Source organism: Nannobrachium achirus (assembly GCF_963921795.1).
Source record: "Nannobrachium achirus genome assembly, chromosome: 8".
Lineage (NCBI taxonomy): Eukaryota > Metazoa > Chordata > Actinopteri > Myctophiformes > Myctophidae > Nannobrachium > Nannobrachium achirus.
In genome coordinates, this window is record NC_137817.1 from 5,235,686 (window position 1) to 5,248,142 (window position 12,457).

Consider the following 12,457-nt stretch of genomic DNA (forward strand, 5'->3'; position numbering starts at 1 on the left):
GGGCCCGCAGGGCCCAGAATTTGGTGCAACACCCTTGACACACACACACACACACACACACACACACACACACACACACACACACACACACACACACACACACACACACACACACACACACACACACACACACACACCTCTCCAGACCCTAACCCTAACCCCAAAAATATCGGTGAGCTTGTAGATCTGTAATTGTGGCAGACTTTTGCGCCAGATATAGGGATGCTATGTGGTTTTCAGGCAAAGAACAGCAATTAATATTTAGATTATCTGCCTTCACTGTCAGTTTGAGTGTACTGTACACACGTCCTATATAGACTGAATGAGAGAACAGAGGCAGATATAAATAATGAAAGATAAACATGAGAGAAATGGAACAGACTAGAGCAAATACTGAGAGAGAGAGAGAGAGAGAGAGAGAGAGAGAGAGAGAGAGAGAGAGAGAGAGAGAGAGAGAGAGAGAGAGATGATAAGAGAAAATGTAACAAATAATTAGCAGCAACTTCATTGTTCATTCATATTATATAGTGCAGACTATTTCGTCAGCACTCTTAAGCATTGTTTTGGGCTGGAGACAATTTTAAGGGATATAATTCATTCATGTTCTTGTCTTGCCAACCCGTCGTCTAGGAAGGGTTTTACTCTAATTGCATGCTCTTACAAACTACAGCAGGTAGACACTGTCTGCGAAGTCTAAACAAATACAAAATGCAATCTGGTTAAATGTGAAATAAATGAGAGTCACTACTTACAGAATCAGCACCCCGGACAGCTCCTGTTCGCATGATGCTCTCACTTCCGGAAGAGCGAGCTCACGCGAGGGTATGACTCAGATAGGTCTTTGTTTTAGTTCAGTTCAGCAGTAATCCTAATTTGAAATAAATCACGTTGTTCTAAATTGTAGAAGGAAATCTGATCGTAGGCCTATAGCGGGTTTTTTCCCATTTTATTTGAATTTGTAAAATGTAATTTTTTCTTGATTCTTTTTTTTACTCGAGTGTTTAGCCTGTGCTAGATGAGAGGCGCAGTGCCAGCTGGGAATTTGAGTTCCTTTGTCAACAAAGCCGGTAGACTCACTCACTAGACACAAGTAGTTTATGGTGAGTGCTGCTGCTGTAGGATCAGTTTGTTGTTGTTGACATTTTGTAGGCTATTGGATGATGATGCTATACTGCACAAACAAAATGAGGGGGTAATAAAGTTAAACATCAACATCCAAGTGCAGACGGATGCCAATGTAGTAGCCTACATTTGCATGCTGCAAACACTAGATGGCGATACGTTACTGTTAAGTGTGAAACTGTACGGTTGGTGTGTGTGTGTGTGTGTGTGTGTGTGTGTGTGTGTGTGTGTGTGTGTGTGTGTGTGTGTGTGTGTGTGTGTGTGTGTGTGTGTGTGTGTGTGTGTGTGTGCGTGCGTGCGTGCGTGTGCGTGTGCGTGTGTAAAGGTCCATTTGGACCTGAACCTGATATTGAGAACCACTCCTTTGGGTCCATTGTCCAAAATCACAGAAATTCAGCCTGTAGTTTTCGAGGTAACTTGGTTAGGAGTTCATAAGCACAGTAGTCATACATTTTGGCCAAATGGTGGCGCTAGAGGGAAGGCCACATGGGTCACCCACATGGGCATCCTTAATGTGCATATAGCAAATTGCATGTAGTCCAGACAGACAGTGATTGATGTTGGTTGTGACCAAAGTGGACAGACAGACAGACAGACCTTAGATGAAATTGATTGATTGATTGATTGATTGATTGAATACATTATTAGTCAGAAATGTAAACAGCACAAGGTATAGTCAGACATTTGATCTAAAAGGATAACACAACAATGTCCTGGGGACTTGTTTCCATTAATACCATTCTTTGTTGTAAAATTGTGATTAAATATTTAAACCGGTAAACTTGTCTGGTCTGCCTTTTTTATTTATAATACAAGATAAGAATTTCCTTTTCTCGAGAATTTGGTTGTGATAGCCAATGCTGGACGGGAGGTGCAGTGCAAAGCGGGGAATTTGTGTTCTGTTTTTGCAAAACCTGACAGATTATGGCTGATTGCTAAATGGTAAATGGTGCATTTATATAGCGCTTTTATCCAAGGTGCTTTACATAGATTGTACATTACATTCACCCATTCACGCACACATTCATACACCGTTGGCAGAGGAAAACATGCAAGGTACCAACCTACTCACCGGGAGCAATGTGGGGTTCAGAGTCTTGCCCAAGGACCCTTCGACATTAACTCAGGGGGAGCCCGGATTCGAACTGGGAACCCTTCGTGCACTAATAACTGTTTCTCTACCCCTGAGCTATGCCGCCGGAGGAAACATATTATAATTTGGTTGAAAATGTGAGCAAGTGAATACATTCTGGCCTAATGGCAGCGCTAGAGGAAAGGCCTCTGGCAATCCATCTATTACAGTGGTGGGAAAAGTACTCAAGTGTAAAACACTTGAGATACTGCAATATAGAAATACTCTGTTACGACTCGTTGTGCGCTTGTACTGTAGATCGGCCAAATAAAATAAAGCTAAAGTGGTTTATGTGTGTTATATAATAACATTATAATTTATATCTGCAAAGTAACTAGTAACTAAAGTTTTCAAATAACTGTAGTGGAGTAAAAGTACAATGTTTGGATCCAAGATGTAGTGGAAATTGGAAATACTCAAGTAAATTACAAATACGCCAAAAAATGCACTTAAGTACATTACTTACTTAATTACAAATGTACTTAGTTACTTTACACCACTGCCATTATGTGAGGAGATACATTGTTAGTGATCAAAGTAATAGCCAGACATCCTGACATGCTCAGATGATGCTATACCATTCTTTATTATTGATCATTTAATGTATTTAAATCTGTAAACTATAGTCTGGTGTCACATGTTTTGTTTTAGCCCTGTGCTGCCCTGTGACATGTACATTTGAATTAATCAAATCTTTCATTCATAAATCAAACAAACTGCTTTATCAGCTTAACAAAGACAAAAAAATCAAACCTCGGTTCGAAGTGAAGCGGTGAACTTTTATTCTATGTGTTCTAGAGTTATGAACTCTGTGATCTATACATTCTTTATATTCTGAATGAATGAATGATTTTATCTGGAGGGCCGAATTGTCGTGAAGCTTGACCAATCCTCAAAGTATCCAATCATCAGACCGGGACGGACACTACACACATACGTACGTACGGACGTACGGACGGACGGACGGACGGACGGACGGGACAGGACAGATAAAACCTGTTCATTCTGGACTGATATGACCATATATGGACATGGGACACACATTTTGTTTTTGAAAAACCCTATTCATTCTGGACTGATATTCTGGACGTACGGGACAGATAAAACCTGTTCATTCTGGACTGGAATGACCATATATGGACATGAGGTGACAGACATTTTGTTTTTGATAAAACCTGTTCATTCTGGACTGGGATGACCATATATGGGCATGGGACACACAAATCCACTCATTGGAAGCGGCTTTCACCGCTTCAGGTTCAGGTTCAGGTTCAGGTTTATTAGTCAAATGCATATCCATACAGGTATAGACATACAATGCTTGTGCCAGGAGCACTCTCAGCCTTATTACACACAAAAAAACAAGACAACAACAGGTCACCCAGGACAACCCAAAAACAACAAAACAACCATACAGTGTAACAGTGTACTTCAAAAATGAATAATAATAAATAAATAAAAACCTAGGTTGAAGAACTACAGTAAAATTAATTTACAACGTTTATGGACTTTTGGAGGTGTCAGAACTTCTCTCTGGGGAAAGCACTGCTGTAACTGTGCTTGCAACGTTGTGCAATTCTATTTAAATAGAATTTAGATCATTTCCCTTTTTAACAACAATATATAAAGTCTTTAATTTGTAATGTTCAAACAGTGAAAGAACATTTGCGACAGAAGAAACCTATAAAACCTGTCCATTTATGAAAGAAAACATTTGCTTTCTGTGCAGGCAGTTACTGTGCATGTCCCTCTAGATTTGTTGATCAAGCTAAATTCTAGCTAATTCACCAGTAACTTAATGTCCAGTCCTTCTCTCAGAGCAGTATCCACCCAACAACACCACAACCTCTCTGCAACACAGTGTAAATGAATGCTGTTTCCTAGACAATGGCACTATTAATAATTAATAATAACAACCAGGGCAGGAATTTCATGGAGGCCATGAAGGCCATGGCCGTCGTTGCCCCTCAGTTTGGCCTTGTGCCCCTCAAACCAATGGCATGACCTGAGGCCACAGTGGCCTTAAAGCCCCAGCCCAGGTGACTGTACCACTTTCTGCTCTGTCTCTGTCAATATGTAGACACCAGACAGTGTCTCTTTCTTGTCATGTAGTCAACTTGTCTTTTGTTGAGATTCTGAATTCTTAACTCCCATCTTTAACGCAATCCAAACTTGCGTTAACTTTACTGTAGTTATGGTTAGGGTTAACCCTTAAATTCAATTAATTCTTTCAATGGACTAAAATCCTGTTATTTGATGGCCTTCCTGCCCTGGCATTTGTGCCCTCAAAAAATAAACAACACCAAAGGCCAAACTGGCCTTCCCCTAAAATGACGAAATTCCACGCCTGATAACAACTTATAAAATGTACTTAAACAAATAGTTGCCATTCATTTGCTGGCCAAAGCTAACAGACATTGGCCTGTCATTGTAGTTTGAAAGTGAGCTCTGCATTGCAAGGTCACCCCAGCTAAGGACAGTGTTTCTCAACCACTGTGCCTGGGGACCTTTGGTGTGCCCCTGAGAAGGGTCAAGTGTGCCCCTTGAAACTGTTTGAAAGCCAGTATTGTGTTTATCATTTTAAAAATGATTTAAACTAGTGAAAACAGCCGATCTACAGTTGTGTGCTTGTAGATCTGCTGTTTTCACTACTGTTGTGCGACAGCCTTGTATGACGAAGCAGGGCTTTACTTTGCAAAGAAACGTACAAATTTGAAACTTGGAGATACAAGGTTTCTTCCCGACAGTGACGATATTTACACCCCCGTATTGCAGTATGTCGGTGTGCCCATGGATTCTTGGGACATGAAAGGTGTGCCCATGCAGAAAAAAGGTTGAGAAACACTGGCTTAGGAGGTAGAGAGGCTGTTTGCAAGCCAGAAGGTTCCAGGTTAGATCCCTGGCTGTTCCTGGTTTTGTGTTGATCCTGGTGCAATAGACTGAAGCTCTAGCTGCTCCTAAGGAGTGGGACTGAGACATTACATCGCTGGTTGCCTCCGCCATCAGTGTTACTATTGAACACAGACCATTAAAGAAATGATGCCCTCTCCAGGAATAGTTATCTCCCCCTGGCCAAAGGGAAGATTATATTTCTCATCGTCTGTCTTACAGTATATGAGGGCCAATGTCACAAACCGCTGTACAGATCAGGGCCAAATTCCTTATGCACACACAATACTGCACTAGCTACAGTTATCCTCCACTGTCCACTCCAATGAGAACATAACCCTCTTCAATTTCAATTGGGAAAATATGGAGATTTAATGTTCTTCAGTTCTAATGGCATAACAGCATAAGAGGCCAGCAGTCTAGAACGGTGTTCTAGTATGTATGTCGGCCAGGTTTCTGTGTGCCTTTCCATCCTCCCAGCTCCCACCCGTCCATCAGCGGCGGCTAATCTTCCAAACCACTGCACAGATCGGTACCAACTCTCTTGTGCATGCTTGCTGCCACTGGGCCAAGGAAGTCAATCCACTAATATTGTTGACACCATGTTTGTATTTTGTTTGAAATTTAAGTATAAGTCAGAGAACATAAGCATACTCTTCTGTGCAATGCCATGGTTTCCTCCACCGTCATGAATGTAATGCACGTTCTAAAGTGCTTTTGACAAAGGCTATAGAAATGCACCATTTACCAATTACCCATCACGGAAACAGCATCTCTCTATCAGCTATTCTCCCATACCCTTTCAGAACCATTCTGTCGTCATAAACAGAGACCGTGCCAAAAGCATCGCTGCCAGGGGGAGTCTCGACCACCCCCTCTAAAATGAGGTAGTGCACTCCTGAATCTTCGTCCCTGTGGTATCCGCCGCCGTGATCGTGTCCACACATGTAACAGACCACGCTGCCGTGGGAGTGTAGAACGGTCAGCAGTTCATCGTAGTTCCAGGCCAGGGAGAGGGGTTGGGTGGAGCTGGGGTGTACAGGGATATGACTGACAACGGTGACCCTTTCACTTCTCCCATCAGCCAAGGTCAGAACACCGTCCAGCCAATCCAGCTGCTCCTTACTGAAACCTCCGTTGAACCTCACAAACCGTCTCTCCAGACCCTCAGACTCTGGAGGCTGATTGAGGTCCTCGTTGTGATTGTGCTGCTTTAAAAGTGTCAGTGCATTACTGTATTCCACACTTGTCTCCTCTCTCCCAATGCAGCTCGCGTCATAGGGGTCGAGCACGATAAATCGGAACCTGGGGACGGGGCTGAAGTGGTAGGCGTAGATGTCTCCGGTTTGGGGACCGTTGGCCTCCTTGCAGTGGGTTGAGCTGTTGAGCTTTGAGCTGAACAATGTGCTCCTGCTGAAATTATAGAACTCGTGGTTTCCCCACGCGTGATGAACCTCACCGGGACTGGAGGTGAATTCGCTCATCAGTGTGTCCAGAGCTTGTTCAGATGTCTCGTTCTTCTTGTTGACGGCATCGATTATATCTCCGAGCTGAAGGATGAACTTCGGTTTGACGGCCGACATGGACCAGGTGTCCAGTGCATTTCGTAGGAGCTGTAAGCTGTTTCTGTAGTATCGCTGATGTGAGTGGACGCACCCGTCATCTATGTCAGCGTACTGAATGTCCGATATGACTCCAAATGTAAACAGTGGTGTTTGGGAGGAACTATCTTCCATTCCTGTTCTGAGTGTCCTCAATGTCCTAGGACACCTATTATGGGATTAACACAACAGGTGAACAGCTGCATATAAAACAATCTTGTGATGTAATTGCATGATGAGGTCATTATATAACTATTTTAGGTTACTTTCTACATCTGGTCCTAGCAAGCACGGTCAGGACCTGGACCAATCAGTGAAGTCTCAATTTGGCCTAGAATATCACCTGATTTCAACCAACATAAATCCTGCCCACGAAAACGGACGTCCTGGATTAATCAGAGAGGGTCCGATCGAGGCCAGATAAATAACTAGTCAGATACTGTATGTCCCAGAATTTAACCTTACATCTATCTATCTATCTATCTATCTATCTATCTATCTATCTATCTATCTATCTATCTATAAATTAGCCAAATCTATGTTTATGTGTCAGTGTTTACATCATCCAATGGGAAACCCCTTGACAAAACACAGGGTGACGTCATCCAATGGGAGAACCCTTGAAATAACACAGAGTGACGTCATCAACTGGGTGATGACGTTACCTTCGTCACCATCAACAGCCAATGAGAGACCAGCATTCTTGGTGACGTCACCATCAATAAGTGCGACCTGAAATAACTATAAATGGGCCTTACATAGATTAGCCAAACCTATGTTATCAGAGAGGGGTAAAGGGTGATGTCATAATATCGAAGCATATGTAAGAGCCACGGGAGGGGGGCGTCTATTCCAGTAGCCAATCAGATGGGCATAAATGGGCATATGTCCGATAAGCTTGAGGATTCAATTTCGGTCAACCAGACTATAAACGGGCCAATCTCCATGATTGGTCAAGTTTCATGTGACATCATGATATCTTATTATAAAAGTGAGTGGTTCAAACCCTGCTTAGGCCGACATCAGCAAGGGGGAGAAGACGACACTTACAATTTCCCAGAATTGCATCTTTCGACGATAGTTCTTTAGTTTATTATCATCTCATACAGACATACCCGTACATACATTTCAAAATGACATAGGTCAATGTATCAGGTCACTCTTGTCATTTTCTTCGGAAAGTGACGCGAATTACCCAATACTAGATTTTATTGATTACCACAGGAGAAAGTGGCGCGAATTCCCAAATATATGGCTACGGGGCCAATATGGCTGTGGGCTGGCCCCATAATAACCATATTTGGCTGGGGCCAGCCAACAAGGAGAAAGTAACGCAAAATGACTAGGTGATGACTAGGCGCCAGACGATCTGTTGATCAAGTCTGTATGAAATGATAAACTCATAGAATAATGAAATAATTACTTCTGTCATTTTGAATGTCATCATTTTATGCACAAGCATAGGCCATATATGGCCACGACGAGTGCATAATACGCAAGTTGCTACTCAAGACTTGTTGCGACTGTAGGTCGCATTTACTATCAAACACTGCACAAAGTGTCAGTCCGTCAGTCAGTCAGTCTGTCCGTCTGTCTGTCACACCTCACACGTCACACTATTGCCCTGCTCATATCTCCGCAACCGTTGCCCCGATCCATGCCAAATTTTGCACACACGCTCCTTGGCTGCCAAACTACAACCTCCAAGGACCCCCGGAGCTCCAGGGACCCCCAGGTCCCTGGGGGACCCCCAGATGTAAAAAAAGACCAAATGTGCAAAAATGACCAAATCACCACTCCAACATGGCTGCTCACGGGGAATTCCCGGGGACCACCGACTCCTGGTGCTCCAGAACGGATGCCAAAGTGGTGGCGCCCCCAGTGGAGGACCCCCTCCACTGCAGCTCACATAAAATGCCGTAACTCGGGCTAGGAGCGTCCGGGAGAGCCGGGGCCGGTACCTATTCGTCCGCCAAGGCAACGCGGAGACCCCACCCCTCATTTCTCACATGGCCCTCTTCTAGCGCCACCATGAGGCCGATTCTTGCAAAACACATTTTTGGACACTGCTCCTACAGATTTTGCCCTAAAATCACGAAAATCACTACACAGTATGTCTACACTCATGTCATCAACATGGATCAGGAAGATTTTGGCAAAACACATTTTTGCCCTATTTGTGGAGATAAGTGACCTACGGTCGCTTATCTCCCGATTAGGGAGCCTTACTGGTAAATATAGACTAAGCCCCCATGCTTCCACCCCCTCCTTTTCTGCATTTGTACTTGATGTTATCCTTTTTATGCTTTTGTAATTGATGTTATCCTATGACAGTGCTATGTTCCATCTGTCTGTCTTTCAATGTTATTGCGACCGTAGGTCGCATTTACTATCAAACCCTGCACAAAGTGTCAGTCCGTCAGTCAGTCTGTCTGTCACACCTCACACGTCACACTCTTGCCCTGCTCATATCTCCGCAACCGTTGCCCCGATCCATGCCACATTTTGCACACACGTTCCTTACCTGCCAAACTACAACCTCCAAGGACCCCCGGAGCTCCAGGGACCCCCAGGTCCCTGGGGGACCCCCAGATGTAAAAAATGACCAAATGTGCTAAACTGACCAAATGACCACCCCCACGGGGCTGCTCACGGGGAATTCCCGGGGACCACCCACTCCTGGTGCTCCAGAACGGATGCAAAAGTGGTGGCGCCCCCAGTGGAGGACCCCCTACACTGCAGCTCACATAAAATGCCGTAACTCCGGCTAGGAGCGACCGGGACAGCCGGGGCCGGTACCTATTCGTCCGCCTTGCCGGCGCGGAGACCCCACCCCTCATTTCTCACATGGCCCTCTTCTAGCGCCACCATGAGGCCGATTCTTGCAAAACACATTTTTGGACACTGCTCCTACAATTTTTGCCCTAAAATCACGCAAATCGGTACACAGTATGTCTACACTCATCCCATCAACATGAATCTCTCCCATATAGCGCCACCTCCAGGCCGATTTTTAAAAACATATTTTTGGATACTGCTCCTACAGATTTTGCCCTAAAATCACGAAAATCAATACACAGTATGTCTACACTCATGTCATCAACATGGATCAGGAAGATTTTGGCAAAACACATTTTTGCCCTATTTGTGGAGATAAGTGACCTACGGTCGCTTATCTCCCGATTAGGGAGTGTTACTGGTATAAGATACATAAAGTGGTCCCTGTGTAAATAAGCTGTGAAGCTTACTAGGATCTCCTTTTAGTTGACCGTGTACCAGTGATTTGTGCTGTCATGAAACTGTACCTTTTGAGCGGTGGTAAACCGCTCCATAGAGTCGCTGTGCGTGTGTCTGTAGCCTTTTTCCTCAGCGTTAGCATAGCCTGTACATCCTAGACTCAAATCCTAGACGTTACGCAAGCACGACCACCGCTCACTTCACATTGGGTGTGATTTTTTCTATTGCAAACTGCTAATAAACTCTTCAATCAATCAAACAGATTGCAGTCTAGGTTTTTCTGTTTGTGTCATGGTGGGCCCCAGGAAGACTAAAACTAAGCCATGCTTAATGTGCAAGTAGTGCACTAAATAATGGGGATCGATAAAGAAAGAAAGTTATCGGTTGCCCTGGTCCCTACTAGCATCATCATCTCTGCATCCCTCCCTCCCTCCCCGACCCGACCACCATGCATCCCCATCCCCCACACCGTGGCTGTTCTGTTCCCCTTCAGTGTGTGTGTGTGTGTGTGTGTGTGTGTAGTCTGCTCTGCTGTGTAGTCACAGCTTTGCCCCTGAAACGCTGCTGTAGCGAGAGAACGAAGCCCCGTCAGGATCGGATCAGAACGTTAACCAGGCAGCAGCAGAACAGAAAGACCTTTAAACAAACAACAAGACACACACAGAGATAAAGGAATCTCTTCGTACGGTAAGTCCAGTCCGCTACTGTGTGTGTGTTTATGTGTGTGTGCGGGATTGTAAATGGATGTCAGCGATGTAAAGGAATGAGTTTGATAGGTCGGTGTTGGTGGTCGATGATCGTTCTAAAATAAATCTCCGCCGAAAGAAACCGTCCGGCCAGAGTAAAACGATCCGCACTCTTTCTCGCCCGAATGTGCCCACTGTTCGCCTGTTAACGGTGACAACGTGCCCAGAACAGAACAAGTGATGCTGCTGCTAGTGGTGGTTGATCCATGTGGTTAAAACACAGTGGATGATGTTGGCTATTATCATGGTTAGCATTTAGCTTGGTCCGCTAACCCGCTGTAGCATCTCTCTGCATCACTCTCTCTCTCTCTATGTGTGTGTGCGTGCTGCAGCCTCGCATCCAGACAGACAGCTAACCGTTCATTGCCATTAAAGGCTAGCTGACATTAGCTTAGCTTAGCTTAGCAACACATCATCCCAGCCGGGTCTGAGCTACAGTGAAGCCGGGGGGGAGGAGGGGGGGTCATGGAAATGACCGACACTTATAATGTGACAAGTTGACAACACCGACTGGCGGTCAATTTGACCGGTTGTGAGGAGCAACAATAAGCACCAGTGAAAAGTCTTTGATATTGACGTGCTAGGCTAGCTTAGCCTGGAAGGCTAACCGCTGTAGCACCAAACGGAGGACAATTGAAAGGATATACAGACAGAGAGGGGGGGCGCACACCAGCGGCGTCAGTTCAGAAAGGGCTATGGTATGGCAACATGACTGGTGTCTTGCACGCGCGTGCAAGACACCAGTCATGTTGCCATACCTTTAGCAACGTTCATGATGAATTTATTTGTAAAAAAAAAAGTACGTTTTATTTGTTGGTATGGCATCGGCAGCTGCCATAGACAATTGACGCCTCTGGCGCACACACACACACACACACACACACACACACACACACACACTTTACTAAAATGCTCCGGGAGATATGGTTGTTAGAGCCGAATCTACACATTACAAGCCCTATCTTCCTTCCGCAGCACATCATTTGACGTGTGTGCGAGCTTGTAGATCGGATTCTCTCTTATTTGACGTACAACAATGAAGGATACTTGTGGTTTAAATGGTTAATTGGTCACATTTATTATACTCTGTTAGCTCGCCGAAAATGACGTGTTTTCAACTAGGGAGAATAAGAAGTGCCGACAGGCTTATTGTTTTATTTCTCATATTGGAAACATGTCATTTCTGTCGAGCAACGCTCGTCTAAAAGGACGAGAGGCTTCATAATGGCCTTGATAGGTTGATATTAATGTGGTTTTGCTTTGGGACGGTCATGTTGCAGCATTAATAACACTGAGTGTGTGTGTGTGACTGTGGTGGCATGGAGCTGCATCACAGTTCAGTTGTTATCTACATATCAGTGGGCTTTTTCAAAATGGTGTCGGATAGAAGCGTGTGTGTGTGTGTGTGTGTGTGTGTGTGTGTGTGGGACCGTTTCTGTCCAACCAAATCAAAACCAGTGGTGTAAAGTAACTAAATACATTCACTCAAGTACTGTACTTATAAGTACAATTTTGAGTTATCTGTATTTCCAATACTTTTACTTCTACTCCACTAATATTCAACTCCACTCCAAATATTGTACGTTTACTCCACTACAATTACTGTACGACACTTTAGTTACTAGTTACATTTATTATTACAAAACACACTGACCACTTCAGTTCAGCCCTGTATATATTTCGTCCATTTGAAAATAGCAGTTCTATTGTGAGCTTGTAGATCGGCTATT

The 12,457-nt window shown here is 44.3% G+C and overlaps 2 protein-coding genes across 4 annotated transcripts in view; one reads left to right on the plus strand and one right to left on the minus strand.

Moving 5' to 3' along the window:
- Nucleotides 1–5,901: 5,901 nt before the first annotated feature.
- Nucleotides 5,902–6,879, minus strand: LOC308289467 (manganese-dependent ADP-ribose/CDP-alcohol diphosphatase-like; the record flags this gene model as incomplete). The annotated part of the gene is made up of 1 exon (XM_080731155.1): nucleotides 5,902–6,879. The coding sequence occupies one exon, from the start codon at nucleotides 6,877–6,879 to the stop codon at nucleotides 5,902–5,904; it is 978 nt and encodes a 325-aa protein (XP_080587281.1).
- A 3,655-nt stretch (nucleotides 6,880–10,534) lies between these two features.
- The window catches only part of LOC308290342 (myelin-associated neurite-outgrowth inhibitor-like), a 73,374-nt gene continuing 71,451 nt past the window's right edge, over nucleotides 10,535–12,457 (plus strand). For all 3 annotated transcript variants that reach the window (XM_080732138.1, XM_080732139.1, XM_080732140.1), the window contains exon 1: nucleotides 10,535–10,668. The gene's annotated coding sequence lies outside the window, so the exon portion shown is untranslated. The remainder of the gene's footprint in view (nucleotides 10,669–12,457) is intronic.